Raw genomic sequence first — 19,907 nt, forward strand, 5'->3', positions numbered from 1 at the left:
GTTTGTGTTAAATAGTCAGCCCTTATTTTAAAGGTAAAATTGTGATAGGAAACATGCAGTGATGAGCGAGTATACTCGTTGCTCGGGTGGTCTCCGAGTATTGTGGCGTGCTCGTAGATTTCGTTTTCATCGCCTCAGCTGCATGATTTGCGACTGCTAGACAGGATGAATACATGTGAGGAATGCCTGTTTGTTAGGGAATTCCTACATGTTCAGCCTGTCTACAAGTCGCAAATCATGCAGCTCAGACTGACGAAATCTAAATCTCCGAGCACGCCAAAATACTTGGAGATCACTCGAGCATGCTCGGGGACATCCGAGCAACAATGCTACTCGCTCATCACTAGAAACATGACAACAATATCTCTCGCCTGGGCTCTCCAGATGTGAAGATATCCTGAAAGTTGGGGAACGCCAAATCTTCTTAGGACCTAGCACATCCCACGACTAGCATGCCATATGAGCTCACAAGAGGGAGGTATGTGGACGTAACCTAAGCTCCGAGCCATTTCTGTGACACAGATTTAGCACTTTTCTTTTGCTATCCCTTTTATTTTATGTGATTGTATATACTTTATTGTTTATTGTTTTGTTCCCATTTTGCAACATCTTTTGTATATTTTTTTTATGAACACTGTGACTGCAGACTTTTGAATCCCCCCCCCAGAGCATGCACTGTGCGCTGCAGGAATTTGCCGGTTTCAGACCTGGGACCAGAAGGTATGTATGACTTATATATGCCCCCCGCCAGTGGGCGCAGCCTCGCTCCATACACTTCTATACACTGGCCAGCAAGATCACTAGACGGGGCATGGCCTCAGCTTTATACAAGTGTATGGAGCGAGGCCGCTCCCACTGGCCGGGGGTATGTATAACTTATACAAACCCACTGGTCTCGGGTCTGAAATCGGCACAGAGTGAATGCAGACTTACCGTTTTGCCCAGATAACCCTTTTAAGCATATCAAATTAAATACATTTGTTCCTCTTGCTCAATAAACTGCACCCTTAAAGCCAAACGCTACCTGTCGGGTGTCCAATCAGTGTGTACAAACGATTGGTAGTGGTAGCTAATTTTTCGTGGGTTATTGGGAAGCTTGGAGGTGATATACCAATGTATACAGGTGCTTCTCACAAAATTAGAATATCATCAAAAAGTTAATTTATTTCAGTTCTGCAATACAAAAAGTGTATATATTGTATATACATTTAGAGTCATTATAAACAGTGTGATCTTTTTCAAGTGTTCGCTTCTGTTAATGTTGATGATCATGGCTTACAGCCAATGAAATCTCAAAAGTCATTATCTCAGTAAATTAGAATAATTAACAAAAAAAACACCTGCAAAGGCTTCCTAAGCGTTTAAAAAGGTCCCTTAGTCTGTTTCATTTGGGTCCATAATCATTTGGAAGACTGCCAACTTGACATATGTCCAGAGGGCAGTCATTGACACACTCCATAAGCAAGGTAAGCCACGAAAGATCATTGCTAAAGATGTTGGCTGTTCAGAGAGTGCTGTATCCAAGCATATCAAGGGAAGGTTGAGTGGAAGGAAAAAGTGTAGTAGAAAAAGGTGCACAAGCAACCGGGAAAAGAAGTCCTCCCATCTTGGTGGGGATCCACGTTTCTGGGTTCTCCCTCTGGTCATCATGCGCCCGTAGCCTTCAGACACCTGCAGCCTGTGTTATAGAGGTAAGGATTTTGGCTGGAAGCTGATGTGTGCAGGTGTTAGGTCCAGTCTCAGGAGCACTGGAGTTATGCGACTGCTGCCATCTGCTTGCAGGCCATGCCCCATCGACACTGATGGCATCTTAATTGCATCCTGGGGCTGTGCATTTTTCATTGAATGAGAGAAGCTTGAGAAACCTCCACTGTTTTTTTTTGCATAAACACTAATTGTAAAAACCGACACTGAAGAAAATCAGTTGTGGAGACACGAGGGTCAGTGGGTTCTCTCGTCCACTGGACTGGCTGTCTTTACAAAGACCACATGGAACAGGGCTCATCCCACTGAACACCAGTAATTCTTTCCCATGGGATGAAGGTAACACAGTGGTGTGAAGGTAACACAGTGGGGTGATACTTTACTGGATAACCAACAGTCAGTAACATAGTACAGACTCAGCAAGTAGATAAGATGATGCACAGGACAGTTTCACCCTTCCGCTGACTCATCGAGAATTAGATCATCTGAGACCATGGGACTTCCAGGGCCAACTACCGACGGAGAGGAAATAGCGGCAAGTTTAGGAAGCTGACAGAGTCCATTGAGGTATGAAGGTGACCTGATTGGTCCAACCTGGGCTCTCCAAATATCCCCGTGGGTTCAGTGATGGGCAGTGGATCAAATGTGTATTCTGTATTCCTCCGGTTGAAGCCATGGTGGCTTGGCTGCTGTCCTCTAAAGTCTCTATGTAGAAGAAGATAGGTCTCTTTTTATAACCACAGCTGTCCTTTAGGCCATTATCCACTGGTTTGAGGGGAGATGGGAGGAGGTCAGTTCTCATTGTTCGAGTGTTCAATTAACTTGCCTATTTTGTCCTTCAATGTTTGCAGAACAACAAACTGCATGGACTGATACAATGGGTAATCAACATATTAACAAATATCGATTGTTCATTTAACTTGCGCCTTTGTCCGCCAATAATAGCAGGACAATAAGCTGCTGGGACTGATGGCAAACATTCAAGGAATCAACAAACGTCAATTCAACCTACAACAAGAGTCAATGTTTAGACACAAATGAACAATAGCTCATTTTCCCTGGGCCCACTGAATATGTGTTGTGAATTCACTTTCTGGCCTGCTTCTGGTTTCTAGTGAAGGTAGTGGAGCTGGTTGTATTGACAGAGGAGTCGCGAGTTCTCTTTCTGGGCTCCCTCTGGTGGTTACATTAGGTAATGGAGCTGATCTAATTGACAGAGGCCTGCCACCTGATAATGAGGACGACGATTGGACATCTGGAGTCTCTGACTGGATTTAAGACAGCCGACTCCCTCTATCCCTGCTGGTGATTTTTCCTGCCTCCTGAGGTCTTAGTTTCCAGTTCAGTCCCTGCATGCTCAAGCTAAGTGTTCTTTGCTATTGTTCACATTTGACTTGGTTTTGACTATTCAGTTTGGTGTGGTCAGCCAGCTCCGGCTGGGGCTGTGCTAAATTTCCATCCTTATGTTACTGTTTGTGTCAGTTTGTTTTTTGTCCCTTATTAGATTGGCCTCTTTTTGCTCTGCTTTCAGAATATGCCAGAGTGCTGATATAGTGGGAGAAGTCTAGTGACTTCAGAGTTTTTGCTATCAGAAGTGTTGGACATTTTTGCAGGGTTTTTTGCGTGATTGCAGACAGTGTCTGTCCTTTCTAGTTAGTGTGGGCCCCATCGTTTGCTCAGCCTATTTTCCTACCTGTGTTTGTGTTTTCATCTTGTCTCACCGACAATACATGTTTGGGGGCCATCTATTCCTTTGGGATCTGCTCTGGGGCAGTTTAGATTTCCCCTTTTCTTGCTTTAGGCTTATTTAGTTCTCCGGCTGTGTTGAGGCGTCTAGAATCATCGTAGGCACGCTCCACGGCTACTGCTAGTTGTGTGGATAGGATCAGGGGTCTGCAATCTGCTTAGTTTCCAACCTCTCTGGTTTTCTGTAGCTTAGCTTGGTCTTGTTTTCCTCCTCGGTGACCCAATCATAACAAATATGTCTGACATAATTAAGAATACATGTGGTGTTGTCACACCAGTCTGTTTTCTTCGCGTTAGAAATATATACATGGCAGAAGGAGGTCTCATTCACATAGCAGTATTCACATCAGTATTTTACATCAGTATTTGTAAGCAAAAGCCAGGCCTAAGACATAAACAGAGAAAACTACTATGGTAATGTTTGCAATCTCTCTGTATTTTGGACCCACTCAGTCTCCATATACAGATGCAAAACACTGGCCACAAGATTGCCTTGTGAAAGCAGTGTATCCCCTGGCCATTTTCCATTTTTGTGTTTCTGTTTTTGCTCACCTTCTTCCCAGAGCCTTAACTTTTTTATTTTTCCATCAATATGGCTGTGTGAGGGCTTGTTTTTTTGCGGAACAAGTTACACTTTTGAACGAGACAATTGATTTTACTATATAATGTACTGGAAAACGGGAAAACAATTCCAAGTGTGGTGAAATTGCAAAATAAGCATAATTACACAATTATTTTTTGGTTGTTTTTTTATATATATATTCACCAAATGCTAAAACTGACCTACCATTATGATTCTCCAGGTCATTATGAATTCGTAGATACCAATCATTTCCAGGTTCTTTTTTATTTAAGTGGTGAAAAAAAATCCAAAGTTTGCTAAAAAAAAAAACTGCTTCATTTTCCAAGACCCATAGCGTTTTTCAGGATCTGGGGTTGGGTGAGGGCTTATTTTATGTGCGTCGAGTTGACAGTTTTATCAATATCATTTTGGGATAGATATAATGTTTTGATCATCTGTTACTGCATTTTATTGCAATGTTGTGGCGACCCAAAAATTTGAATTCTGGCGTTTTTAATTTTTTTTCTCGTTACGCCGTCTACCGATCTGATTAATTATTTTTATATTTTGATAATCAGGCACTTCTGAACACAGCGGTATGAAATACGGTATGTGTATTTATTATTTTTTTATTGCTTTATTTTTAATGGGGTTAAAAGGAGGTGATTTTAACTTTTATATTTTTTAAATATTTTTAAAAACTTTTTCACTTATTACTTGCTTCAATAGTCTCCATAGGAGACTTCAAGCTGCGGTCAGCTGAAGCCCTGCTCTGTGCAGCAGAAATGCTCATTTTCTATGAACGTCAGCCACTGGGTGGAGCTCATAGCAGATGGCCATGCCAACCCATCAGCGACCCGCAGTCATGTGACACGGGCGCCGATTGGTGGGGTTTGTGACGCGCTTCTGGCACGTGCATGTTCAATGTCGCTGTCAGAGATTGACAGCGGCATTTAACATGCTAACAGCTGCGGGTGGATTGCAATTCCATGGGCGGCTGTTAGGAGAACATGTCAGCTGATCAAGTCAGCTGTCATGTGTCGGAAAAGATGCGGGCTCATCGTCGGAGCCCACATCAAAGGGGGAGATACCACATGCGCCGTAATAACAAACTAGATGGCGCATGTTGTGAAGGGGTTAAAAAGGTTTTCCCACAAACAAAGTAAATTTTAATCAATATATCTTTAAATAATAATAACTTACACAATTGGATGAGCTTAAATGAAATGTTCCTGTGCTGAGATAATGTGATAAATGTGCCCCTGTTATGTACTGTGTAATGGCTGTGTCTGACCGTACAGGAACATGGTCGGATCATACCACAGGTTCTGGCACGGGAGAAAACAAAAGAGTATACAGACATTACAGCATGGGATTGCAGCTGGTTCTTTTTGTGAGATAAAACATTTGCCTGCCTGTTTTTAAGCAATATTTTGCCTCACAAAAAGAATCAGCTGTGATATCGGGCTGTAATGTCTGTATACTCTTTTCCTTCCTCCCCTGCCCAGGAGCTGTGGTATGATCAGACCATGTTCCTGCACGATCAGACACAGCCATTACACAGTACACAGCAGGGGCACATTTATAAGATTATCTCAGCACAGGAACATTTTATTTAACACATCCAATTGTGGAACTTACTATTATTAAAACATCTATTGATCAAAGTGTTGATTAAAATTAACTTTGTGGGAAAACACCTTTTAGGGCTCACACAGATGCCAGTTTTTCATATACGAGTTTTATACGTTATTTTCATGGATAGCACTTGTACATATAATAGTCTATGAGATAGTTCACTTCTATGAATTCTTCCTCGGACCAAGTGGTCCACTCAAAAGTATGGAGAACTTGTCCAATATTTAAGCGAGTGTTGTATCAAAATCGCCAATGAAAGTCCATGGGTCAGTGAAAAAAAATTGGACAGTACTTGGATCTGTGTGGTGTCTGTTTTTCATGGACAGGTTGAAGGGAGAAGCTGGAGAAACTTTGTTTTTCTCATCAGGGAAAAATTGATGACTTTCGGACCAAACTCTGTAGGCACCTGCTGAAACTCGGATCAAAAACATTGATAAAACTCATTGCCCTTTTTTGTGAGGAAAAATGGATGTCTTATTGAACCATAAGTCAATAAATAAATTTGCTCAGTTTCAACGTGCTAAATACGGTAGTTTAAAGAGCTTTGTTACCTAAGCTGTGTCTTAAAGGGTAGACAGACCCATTGGAATATGGCTTACATTGAACTTCTCCTGGATAATATGTACGATTTAGTATTATGAAAATGCATGCTGAGCTGGAATTTTGTTACGCAAAATCCCACACCTGCCATTCTTACTATCTGACATAGCTATAGATATTATTCTAAGAAGGTTTGTCTCCTTTAGACTATGTTCACATGAAGTCTCTTTCAGGTGCATTCCATCTGAAAAAGCACCAGTAAAACGCTCACAAGAATGAACATTTTCTCAGTCTCAACTCTTGTAACGCTGACCACAGATCTAGCATAAAAAAGCACTAGCTAAACACGCAAATGAATTACCGTATATATTTGTGTATAAGCCGAGATTTTCAGCCCATCTTTTTGGGCTGAAAGTTTCTATCGGCTTATACGCAAGTCATATACCAGAGACTCCGTGGGTGGAGGGGGTGGGGGCGGGGGTGTCAGGTCATACTTACTCCCCCTTATATAATTACATATTTCCCATAAGGGATGGGGGCATTGCCCTAGAATCACTGCGTTGAGAAACATGTGATGGTGTCTCCGCAGTGTTGGATGTTGATCTCCATGAGTTCATTCATCCTCATTTTTCACAGTCTTCTACTAGGCATTGCTCCTACTGGCCAGTTTCCTACTCCACACTGATGAGAGGCAATACCCCGAAACAGCTGTCTGTGGATGGATACCATGTTTTGGCATAGGTGGTTTCCTTCATTGGAGAGTGCCCTTCCCGTGGTTGTTCCCTCCCGGGGAAAGACCTGGCTAGTCATTGCTTGCGTTGAGAAACATGTGATGGTGTCTCCGCGGCTTGTGTTTTGCATATACTTACTCCCCCTGGCGCAGTCTCTGCAACCCCCTTGCTTCTCCCAGTCTCAGGATACTTCCTTCAGCGGTCACATTGTATCGCTCAATAAAGTCATGAATATGCACATATTTATGACTTTAATGAGCGTTACTACGTGACCACTGAAGGAAGGAGCCTGAGACCGGGAGAAGCGGAGCTGCAGAGACTGCCCCAGGAGGGGGTAAGTATAAGCTATATTCACCTGTCCCGGGTCCATCCCTGCGCACTGCTCTGTCCTGTCCGCATCCTCTGTCTGTGATGTTCAGGTCAGAGGGCGTGGTGACGTAGTTAGTGCGCACCGCGCCCTCTGCCTGAACGTAACTGACAGGATGCGGAGGAGAAGACAGAGTGACGCGCAACCTTGGAGCGGGGATCGGTAACTATCGCCAGTGCCGGGGTCCTGAGCCAACGGTGACATCAGAACCTGTCACCTCCTGCTCAAGACACCGGCACTGGGCCCCCAGCGACGAGAGGTGAGTATGTTATTTCTTTTCTATTTGCAGCGACAGCAATATATGGGGGCATAATTATGGAGCAGCAATATATAGGGGCATAACTATGGATCAGCAATATATGGGGGCATAGCTATGGAGCAGCATATGGGGGCATAAACTATGGAGCAGCATATGGGGTAAAAACTATGGAGTAGCATATGGGGCCATAACTATGGAGCAGCATATGGGGGCAAAACTATGGAGCAGCATACGGGGCATAAACTATGGAGCAGCATATGGGGGCAAAACTATGGAGCAGCATATGGGGGAATAAACTATGGAGCATCTTATGGGGGCATAATCTATGGAGCATCATATGGGGGCATAATTATGGAGCAGCAATATATGGGGGCATAAACTATGGAGCAGCAATATATGGGGGCATAAACTATGGAGCAGCAATATATGGGGGAATAACTATGGAGCAGCATATGGGGGCATAGTTATGGAGCAGCAATATATGGGGGCATAACTATGGAGCAGCAATATATATGGGGGCATAATTATGGAGCAGCAATATATGGGGGCATAATTATGGAGCAGCAATATATGGGGGCATAACTATGGAGCAGCATATGGGGGTATAATTATGGAACAGCATATGGGGGCATAATCTATTTACCAGCATATGGTGGCGTAATCTATGGAGCAGCATATGGGGTCATAATTATGGAGCAGCATATGGGGCCATAAACTATGGAGCATCTTATGGGGGCATAAACTATGGAGCATCTTATGGGGGCATAATCTATGGAGCATATTATGGGGGCATAATCTATGGAGCATTTTATGGGAGCATAAGCTATGGAATATCTTATGGGGCCATAACCTTTATGGGGCAGCATATGGGGCATTATTAACCTTTGTGCAGCATTATATGGGGTGTATTTTGTATGGAGCATCTTATGGGGCCATCTTGGACTGTATGGAGCATTATATGGGGCTCCTGATTCAATATGGATATTCAAAAACATTTAACCTACTGATGTCTCAATTAATTTTACTTTTATTGGTATCTATTTTTATTTTTGAAATTTACCAGTAGCTGCTGCATCTTCCATCCTAGCCTTATGGGTGAGTCAATACGTTTTCCCATTTTTTTGTGGCAAATTTAGGGGGGTCGGCTTATACACGAGTATATACGGTAACATATGTATTTTTATGTCAAAAAACCTTGATGTCCTTATGTTCAGTACTTTTTGAGCTTTTAACCACTTCAGGTTTTCAAAGATGAAAACAGATAAAAGAAGTGAGCAGACAATTCTTCAGGCACTTTCCACTCTGGAAACGCACTATATTTTATAATACAAGTTAATTGGATGCATTGAAGACGCCTGTCTTTTTGAGCATTTTTGCTTAAAGAACAGCTGGCGGATTTTTCATCGTTGAGTTAAAGAAACACCCGGAAAACAATAGTAAAAAAGATGGCCCTAAAATCTTGGAAAACACAAAAAAAATCTGCCAGCGGTGTCAAAAATTTTGAAAAACATTTAGGAAATGACCCAATAAAATGCTGAAAAAAGATACAAGAGGAAAAATCACCTGGCTGGTGCACATGCCTGAGAGAGAACACCTCATCTTTCATACCAGACAATTGACATATTTCAGAATTTTGTTTGCTGAGATATATAGTGTATGTATTTACCCTTCTGACAACATCTTCTTCACCCGTTCTCGTTCTGTACTGAGCTCCATCTCTGCACTTTGGCTCCTGAACAGCTTATCATCTGGTCCATTGGCACTTATAATCGGTGAAGGTACTATCTAGGGACAATAAAATATGTTAAACTAGAGATCATAGATGCTAATATATGCCACATGAGAATTCCCCATGGTTATCTATGGCTTCTATTGATTTTAGAATGTTCCAAAAGAGACAAAACAATGGTGTAAAAGGTCAACCTATCCCTGAAACACATTTTAACTATAAAAACTCACATTCTTGGCATGCATACAAACCGAATGTTAAAACCTATTTATCGGACCTCACACTGGCTCTGCACAGGTGCAAGGTAAGATTTCCAGTGGGAGCATAGGTAGCATACAATTCAGAATTCACTTAACATATTGGCAAGATGCTACATTAGTTCTAAAAAGTCTAAACATCCCAGTTAAAATGCCAGGTTTTTGTCATGTAAAAAAACAAACAAACCAAGAAGAATAATTTCTGAACTTTTCCTACCTTTAAATGTAAGCTATAATATGTACGATTCAGTTCAAAAATAAACTGAAATATTTTCAAGTGGAAAAAAGAAAAACAAAAAACTAAAGTAATGTGGCTGCACACCACTAAATTAATACTTTGTTGAAGTATCCTTTGAATTTATGATACAATTAAATATTTTTTGGTAGGTGTCTATCAACATGGCGCATCTAGAATTGGCAATCTTTGCCAACTTTTTCTTGCAGTAGAGCTCCTAATTTCTCAGATTGCATGGATTGGACATGTCCTCTGTACAGTCCTCTTCAGTTCAACCCACAGAATAATATTTAGAACTTTCAATAACTCACTCAACCTTCACTGAAGCCCCAGTTCCAGCTATCAAAAAACAACCCCAAAGCATATTACTGCCTTCTCCATGCTTCACTGTGGGTATGGTGTTCTTTTGTTGATGCCCAATATTGACTTTGTGTTAAAAAATCCTTTTGAAACTATGGCCAAAAAGCTTAACCTTGATTTCATCAGACCATAACAGGTGTTCTCCCATGCTTTGGCAGACTTAATGTAGGTTTCGGCAAAACATAGCTGGGATTGGATGTTTTTCTTTGTAGTAAAATTCTTCTGGCATGCTACCCAAAGTCCAGACATTTGAAAAATACGGGAGATTGCTGTCACAAGCAGTACATGACCAGACCAGTAGATGCCAGAAACTCCTGCAGCTCCTTTAGTCTTCTTGTCTTTTTATCAATTTTAAAGATACTTCCAGTTCTAGGTAATGTCACGGTTGTTCCAAATTTAAGCCACTTTCTCATGACTATCTTCACAGTGTTTCATGTTTTATCTAATGCCTTGACATTTTTTTATACCTTTCTCTTAGCAGATAGCTTTCAACAATGAGATCCCTTTGCTGTGTTGTAAGCTGTTTACGGGCCATGGCCTTTGTTGGAAAAGGCAACTAAGAAAATGTTGGGAAAATCCTACTAGATCAACGAAACTTTATATGAAGTAATTCAGAATCATTGTAATTGATGGCAGCTATGTACTGACTACTATTTTGTTAGGGACGGCGGAACGCACTAAATATAAAATAATAGAAAGTGCGTTCGCCACCCGGGGTCCACCGTGCAGAGGTGTTAAGGCTAAGTCCCTATCCCCCCACGTATTATCAGAGGGAGGGGATCTTAATGAGTCATTTGCAGGTTCATGCATCCACCATCATTCACACAGTAGCAATTAGAGACTACACTAGCGCATGGCCGAGCGGCCATGCGTACCTTTCATAGCCGTGCGGGACCTTCCAGATCTCTGGGATGGACCAATCAGATCAGGAGAAGGACCTGAGCACGTGACTCCCGATCTCCAATGGGAGATCGTCTTGTGAGCATGCCCAGTAGCGTGAGGAGGGGACTTAGCCACTGGAGTGGCTTGCTGCAGGGCAGCCTGCGATGCTATTGCTGACCCAGAGGTGGCAGCAACAACCAGTCCTACAGAGTTGGTCTGAGAAGAAAGCTTGCAATGCTGAGATTGCTGTGCAGGCTCCTGAGGGCTCAGAGAAGAATGGGTGACCGCAGGATGCAAGGCTCTGGATTCCCGCTGTGCAGCTGCAGGAACCTGACGCCTAACATATATATCATGAGTTTAAATGTGATTGGCTAATTCTGAATACAAACATAGCCCCAATATTAAGAGGGTATTTATAATTATGCAACCACTTTATTTTAGTTTTATATTTATTTTCCCATTCAAAATTGTTTTAGTTTGTTTCTTAATGCATTTGTAGAGATTATAGGAGACTTTAAAGGTGAAAACATTCTAAGATGATACTTTTTGGTATGATTTTTTTTTTACATAACATGAACTGCCAATTTAACAAGGGTGTGTAAACTTTTTATATCCAACATATTTTACTCAGTTTGCCTCAATGTACAATACTCAATTTGTTAAAAATGTCTTGTATGTCTAAAATACAGTAGATCCGAAAAAAGGCCTTATTAGGTCTCTGTAAAGCTAGTCTTTTTCTAATAAACAAATGACATTTAAGAGTTAAAAACATCCTCTGGATATAGCCTTATTTAACCCAGTCAACACTGGTAAGAGTCTCCAGGCTCAAAGAAGCTAAATTAAGAGCTTCACATGGACTTCACAGCTGAGCCAAAGACATTAGGGAAAAGAAATGACAGGCAAGGCTGCGAGAAATTGATTAGGCTGCGTACTTAAATATGTAAAAGATGGATGCCCCACTATTGGCCCTTCTGTCTCACATTGATTTTATGCAGCAATGTTACATTATTTCAATTCACACAAGATTATATTGTACATTAGTTTATTTGTAAGTAAACTAATGTATGGCACATAATCTAACAGCAGAATTGCAACACCACAAAGAAAAAGACTCGGAATAATGGAAATTATAAGATTAATAGACATAGTAATGATATGCAAATGATGAAAAAGTGGAAATAGAATTTTAAAAATATATCAACTTATTCAGTACTAGATGGTGGCCCAATTCAAACGCATCGGGTATTCTAGAATATGTATGTAGTTTATTTATGAAGTTTTAATAATAATGCAATAATGCATCCCCCAATCCTGATATGCATGGTCCTCTCACCCCCCAATCCTGATATGCATGGTAGCCCTCCCCCCATCCTGGTGTGCATGGTCCCCTCACCCCCCTAATCCTGATATGCATGGTCCCCTCACCCTCCAATCCTGTAATGCATGGTCCTCTCACCCCCCAATCCTGGTATGCATGGTCCTCTCACCCCTCTTTCCTGGTAAGCATAGTCCCCTCACCCCTCTTTCCTGGTATGCATGGTCCCCCTCACCCCCCCTTTCCTGGTATGCATGGTCCCCTCACCCCCCAATCCTGATATGCATGGTCCTCTCACCCCCCCAATCCTGATATGCATGGTACCCCTCATCCACCAATCCTGGTAAGAATGGTCCCCTCACCCTCCAATCCTGGAATGCATAGTCCTCTCACCCCTCTTTCCTGGTAAGCTTGGTCCCCTCACCCCCCCTTTCCTGGTATGCATGGTCCCCCTCAACCCCCTTTCCTGGTATGCATGGTCCCGTCACCCCTTTCCTGGTATGCATGTCCCCCTCACCCCCCTTTCCTGGTATGCATGGTCACCCTCACCCCCCCTTTCCTGGTATGCATGGTCACCCTCAGCCCCCTTTCCTGGTATGCATGGTCACCCTCACCCCCCTTTCCTGGTTTGCTGGTATGTATGGTCCCCCTCACCCCCCTTTCCTGGTATGCGTGGTCCCTCTCACCCCCCTTTCCTGGTATGCATGGTCCCGTCATCCCCCCTTTCCGGTATGCACGGTCTCTGTTAAAATAAAAAATAGTTATATACTCACCTTCCGACTGCCCGCGATCTCAACTCCACGCGTCCGGCCTCGCGGTTCCAGTAATGCTTTGCACGAAACACCGCTGATGACGTTGCGCTCTTGCGAGAGTGACGTCATCTTCGGTCTAAGGCACAATGCATTACTGGGACCGCGAGGCCAGGCGTGTGGAGATCGTGGGCCGTCGGAAGGTGGGTATAAACTTTTTTTTAATTTTAATTCTCTTTTTTTACAGAGCCCTGCGCCCGATTGAGCGCTGCGCCCGACTGCGCCTGCCGCTGATTGAAACGTTAAGCTGCGCCAGGCCGCGACCAAACAGCTGCGCCTGTCGCTGATTGGTCCGTGGGATTTCGGTTACAGATAGACACGATAAGACGATTATATATATATTTTTTTCCATAAATGTGTTTATTAAACTTTTCAAAATAAGGTACAACAATCCAGAAAGATGATATACATATGAATACATCAGAATATACAGACAGGTAAGATACAACATTGTGAGGGACAAAATAAGCTTGTAATCCTAGATATCTCAAATCAGACACGTCATGTCCATTCACATTTTAGTAAGCTTTGGACTAATCATTCTGAGATTGTGTAGGAAAAAGGCAGATATAGAGAAATAAAGTCTTGAAGAGGGAAAGAGAATAGAGAAAGTGGGTAAGAAATGGGGGAAGGGGAGGGGGAAATAAACCAACCTCGGTCCCGGCTACCCTACGAAAACTATGGAAACTCAGTTAACCAGCCCGGAAACTCCGAACTCTCCTTGAATGTCTCCCAGAGGAACCACATTTGTCCCCGCTCGGTCACAGATTCATCATCTTGAGCCATCAGCGACTCCATTCGGTTCACTCTATCCATCTCGGACACCCACTCCACCGCAGACGGAACCCTTGTCGCTCTCCAGTACCGGGGAATAATTGTTCTGGCCGCTATTAAGCAGAACCTCATAATTCCTTTCTTTATGGTTGTTATAGACCCAGGAATCAATGAAAGGAGAGCTATTTGAGGGGATGGCTCACAGCAAACGCCCGTCATCAAGTGAAAGGCTCCAAAAACAGCTTCCCAAAATGGACGTAGAAGACTGCAAGACCACCATATATGAAGCATAGCTCCCTCCTCATTGTCACATCTCCAGCATAGGTTTGAAATTGCAGGATTTATTTTATGGAGGAGCACAGGACACCTATACCAACGCGTTAATATTTTATAATTTTTCTCTTGTGATCTGCAAGATATAGAGGTCTTGTGGGTAAGGGTAAAGATCTTCAGACGGTCTGCCTCAGAGAGGGTGATCCGCAGATCTCTCTCCCAAGCAGTAATAAAGCTGGGGGTCTCAATAGATAATGTTTCCAGGATCAAACTGTAAAGCAAGGAGACTGTGTGGGTAGGACCCTCCGCGGCCAGCATCAAGGACTCAAATCGGGTCGATGTGTTAAAGGAAATACCCGAAAGGAAGTCCTTCAAATGAGCGAATTCAAGCAAAGATAGCGATTTGCTATGGCAGGTGTCCCGCAACCCCCCCACAGTGGAGAGCCCAGAGAGTCTGTCCGCCACCTGGCCCAGTCTCACCCGATCGACAGATCTCCAGCATAGAAACACAGTCCTGTCCACTGCTGGAGGGAAAGCAATGTTGTCAAAGAGGGGGTCCAGTCTACTCGGAATGTTACAAACTCTCAGTCTCCCCCGATTCCTATCCCAAAATCTCAACACTATCTGCGTAAGAGGTGGAAAGTCCGAGATTGGGGGACCTAAAATTGGCACCACACCATGGTATCCAGTATAGAGAGCAAGGAGAGAGAAGTTTTTCTAAAATCACCCACTGTTTCTGTAAGTCGCTGTATCTCCAGTCAACTATTCTAGTCAGGAGAATGGCATAATAATATCTTTTGAAGCTAGGAAGACCTGTGCCCCCCTGTGTCTTGGGTCTGGTCAAAACCGACAGCCTAATTCGGGGTCTACGAGATCCCCAGACAAAACTATTAATAGCAGATTGTAACCGATTAAAGAAATAGTCAGGAATTGCTATTGGGACTGTTTGAAAAAGATAAAGAAAGCGGGGGAGAATGTCCACTTTGATGTTTATACGACCAAACCATGAGAGCTGAGATCTATTGTATTTTTTAAGATCCAATAGAGTTTTGTGTAAAAGTGGGACATAGTTTAGGGAAAAAAGATCCACTTCGTTTCTGGGGATCCAAACTCCCAAGTATTTTATAGCTTTATCTTTCCATTTAAAAGGGAATGAAGCCTGGAGTCTCTGGACCAGGTCATCAGGGAGAGATGACGATTATATATACAGTCATATGTTAAAGTTTGGGCACCCCTATTAATGTTAACCTTTTTTATTTATAGCAATTTTGGTATTTGCCACAGCTATTTCAGTTTCATATATCTAATAACTGATGGACTCAGTTATATTTCTGGATTCAAATGAGGTTTATTGTACTAACAGAAAATGTGCAATTTGCATTTAAGCAAAATTTGACCGGTGCAAAAGTATGGGCACCTTTATCATTTTCTTGATTTGAACACTCCTAACTACTTTTTACTGACTTCCTGAAGTACTAAATTGGTTTTGTAACCTCACTGAGCTTTGAACTTCATAGCCAGGTGTATCAAATCATGAGAAAAGGTATTTAAGGTGGCCACTTGCAAGTAGTTCTCCTATTTGATTCTCCTATGAAGAGTGGCCTCATGGGCTCCTCAAAACAACTCTCAAATGATCTGAAAACAAAGATTATTCAACATAGCTTTTCAGGGGAAGGATACAAAAAGTTGTCTCAGAGATTTAGCATGTCAGTTTCCACTGTGAGGAACATAGTAAGGAAATGGAAGAACACAGGTACAGTTCTTGTTAAGCCCAGAAGTGGCAGGCCAAGAAAAATATCAGAAAGGCAGAGAAGAAGAATGGTGAGAACAGTCAAGGACAATCCACAGACCACCTCCAAAGACCTGCAGCATCATCTTGCTGCAGATGGTGTCACTTTGCATCGGTCAACAATACAGCGCACTTTGCACAAGGAGAAACTGTATGGGAGAGTGATGCGAAAGAAGCCGTTTCTGCAAGCATGCCACAAACAGATTCGCCTGAGGTATGCAAAAGCACATTTGGACAAGCCAGTTACATTTTGGAAGAAGGTCCTGTGGACTGATGAAACAAAGATTGAGTTGTTTGGTCATACAAAAAGGCGTTATGCATGGAGGCTAAAAAACACAGCATTCCAAGAAAAACACTTGCTACCCACAGTAAAATTTGGTGGAGGTTCCATCATGCTTTGGGGCTGTGTGGCCAATGCCGGCACCGGGAATCTTGTTAAAGTTGAGGGTCGCATGGATTCAACCCAGTATCAGCAGATTCTTGACAATCATGTGCAAGAATCAGTGACGAAGTTGAAGTTACGCAGGGGATGGATATTTCAGCAAGACAATGATCCAAAACACCGCTCCAAATCTACTCAGGCATTCATGCAGAGGAACAATTACAATGTTCTGGAATGGCCATCCCAGTCCCCAGACCTGAATATCATTGAACATCTGTGGGATGATTTGAAGTGGGCTGTCCATGCTCGGGGACCATCAAACTTAACTGAACTGGAATTGTTTTGTAAACAGGAATGGTCACAAATACCTTCATCCAGGATTCAGGAACTCATCAATAGCTACAGGAAGCGACTAGAGACTGTTATTTTTGCAAAAGGAGGATCTACGAAATATTAATGTCACTTTTATGTTGAGGTGCCCATACTTTTGCACCGGTCAGATTTTGTTAAAATGCAGATTGCACATTTTCTGTTAGTACAATAAACCTCATTTGAGTCCAGAAATATAACTGAGTCCATCAGTTATTAGATATATGAAACTGAAATAGCTGTTGCAGAAACCAAAATTGTTATAAAGAAAAAAGGTTAACATTAATAGGGGTGCCCAAACTTTAACATATGACTGTATTGATATGTGTCCTACACACAGAATTACAATGATATCAATGCAGTTATTAATGGTTGTCTGAGGATTGTTCTGCCATGCTGAATACACTAGAGCAGGGCAATTAATTTTCCTGAGGGGCCATATGAGATACCGTGACAGTTGTGGAGGGCCAAACCAATAGGCCAAAATTTATTATACTCAATATTAATATCGATATTTTATAATTTATAATTATTATATTATTGATAATTTTATTAATATTATTTGTATCACTTAATATTGAGCAGAATTAAGTATGCTGACATCCCCCTATATATCATTTGAACCTGAGCACAGCCCCTTTTGTATCTCGTATGAGGCCCCAACAGCCCCTTATATGCGGCATGAGCCCCACAGAGTCTCCCCCATATGCGGCATGAGCCCCACACAGCCTCCCTATACACACTGCATGAGCCCCACACAGCATCCCTATTTGCACTGCATGAGCCCCACACAGCCTTCCCATATACTGCATGAGCCCCACACAGCCTCCCCATATACTGCATGTGGGTCGCCCTCCCAGGGCTGTGGGGTACTCGGTACCGGGCCGGTGTCGACGGGATGTGTCACAGCAGCGGTGACCCGGTCCGTGGCCCTGGGCGCCCAATTAACAGGGGAAGATTGAAAGGTGAAATGTAGTTAATGGAATAGTTTGTGATGCCATCTGTGGTGTTCGGCAAGTGAGATATTAAGCCGACGCTGCGTGCAGATCCTCTGGGGCTGGTGGTGTGTTGCAGCCAAGATGGAGAAGCTCCCCACAGATGAAGCTGTAGCCCCAGGGCAGTGTAGATGTAGGGGTAGAGGAGAGGCACAAGCGGTGTAGTAGCTGGTACCCAGATGTAGCAGTGCTGGGTGTGTTGCTGCAAGAATCAATGGAGGACACCAGGGCTTGTAGTTCCAAAGCTTTACTCACAGTCTGTAGTACACACAGGTGCTTGCCTCCTTACTGTGTCCTCCGGGTCAGAGGCTCAATCAACCTCCAGGTCAGATGGAATGCTCCCTTCCAACGCTCCGCCAACATGTACCCTTCTGAACGTCTCCTCTTATAGCGCCTTTAAGTGTGAAATACTCCCAGTACTGAGTTACACTGGAGTGCCTCCTGACAGATGTTCCCAAGAACTCTACTTGTACGGCAGACAGCTGTAGCCTGCTTCGGGGACTCCTTACTCCTGAGTCCCGGCTCACTATCCAAGTTGCTGTTGTGCCCCCAAGTCTTAGATGGGAGTAGTGCATTTACAGCCCACTACTCCACCGGTGTCTGCTGCAAGACCATTAGCATCCATACAACCTTGGGGACCGGGCCCCGGCCATGCGCTTAGAACTTCTAGGCAGAGTTCTCCTCTAACCCACGTCCTCTGTTCCCTTTTACTCCTTCGTTCCGTACTAATCTCTCCTCATGGAAGATCAGGTTTCAGTTCAATGTCTTTCTCCTTCTTTCCTTTCCCGTGCCAGCAGACCCAGGTCACTGAGGTCTGCTGCAGCACCTCCTTCCTAGATCCCTCTCCCAGGGATCTTCTTTCCTCACTCCTCTGAGTGACTCTCCGACTGACTGACCTCTAATCCTAACCCTTCCCGCTCTTTTATGTATTCTAACTCCACCCGCCTCCCAGCACGTTTCGTGTTCCAAGCAGGGAGCCACCAAAGGTGCTCTGCTACACTCCAAGCAGGGAGTCGCAATGTGGCTTTGCTGAACTACTGTGTTGTGTGGGATGCAGATGTTGGAGCGTGGTCAGGAGCCTCCAACTTACCTGGATGGTGAGGCACCACACCTCAGGAGGAGGTGCAGTACCTCTGTGGCGACTGAGCCTCAGGGGTGCCACACATGAGCCCCAGCAAGCCTCCCTATATACACTACATGTCACCCCCATAGCCTCCCCATGTGCAGCATGTCGCCCCCCATATTCAGCACCATGTGCAGCATGTCACCTCCCCATGTGCAGCACCATGTCACACCATGTGTGCAGCACCATGTCACACCCCCATAGCCTCCCCATTCCCACCTAAACAGCCCATACACATGAGAAGAAAAAACACAACATACTCACCTCGGTCCTGTTCCCCGGGGCTCTGCTTCTCTCCCTGCCGCCGGTGCGCGGACTCCCTGGAGAACACAGCTGATGCAATGAAATTACATCATTGCGCCAGCTGTTTCACACACTGATAGGTGGAGGAAGTGGCCGGAGGCCCCTCCTCCACCAAAGGAGTCACCAGCGCAGCGAAGAGCCGCACATGAAAATAGCAAACGGGCGGGCACCGTCCGGCCCGTGGACCTCTGATTTCCAGCCCCACGGCTGTCTCAGTCCGCGGGCCGGACTGAGAGAGCCAGTGGGACAGGTGTGGCCCGCGGGCCGCACTTTGCCCAGGCCTGCACTAGAGCATGCAAACAATCAAGATCAGATCTGTTCGATGAGACAAAAATGTCTTCTGGGACATTTTAAAGAAACGGCCATATCACTGGTTCCATGACCAAATCAATATAACACTGAGATGCTAGTGTAACTGGAATGAAGAGGGTCCAGCTACTACATAATATGCCACACACAATGATCCCGCTGTGACGTTCCTTCAGGAAGGAGTCCTCATGGCATTGCCTAGGTGTTCTCAAGTAAAAAAAACACTGCTCAATATAAGAAACTAGATGGTGGCCCGATTCTAACGCATCGGGTATTCTAGAATATATATGCAGTTTATTTTTGAAGATTTAATAATAATGCACCCCCCAATCCTGATATGTATGGTTCTCTCACCCCCAATCCTGATATGTATGGTTCTCTCACCCCCAATCCTGATATGCATGCTACCCCTCAACCCCCTATCCTGGTATGCATGGTCCCCTGACCCCCCAATCC

At 43.8% G+C, this 19,907-nt stretch overlaps 1 protein-coding gene across 2 annotated transcripts in view; it reads right to left on the bottom strand.

The window, feature by feature from the left end:
* The window catches only part of HOMER3 (homer scaffold protein 3), a 328,522-nt gene that overhangs the window by 111,843 nt on the left and 196,772 nt on the right, over positions 1-19,907 (bottom strand). For both annotated transcript variants that reach the window (XM_073555104.1, XM_073555105.1), the window contains one exon: positions 9,214-9,332. In XM_073555104.1, the coding sequence (XP_073411205.1) occupies positions 9,214-9,332 (119 nt within the window). The remainder of the gene's footprint in view (positions 1-9,213; positions 9,333-19,907) is intronic.

The sequence above is a fragment of the Dendrobates tinctorius genome, unplaced genomic scaffold (genome assembly GCF_039654945.1).
Source record: "Dendrobates tinctorius isolate UK_male_01 unplaced genomic scaffold, ASM3965494v1 ptg000219l, whole genome shotgun sequence".
Taxonomy (NCBI): domain Eukaryota; kingdom Metazoa; phylum Chordata; class Amphibia; order Anura; family Dendrobatidae; genus Dendrobates; species Dendrobates tinctorius.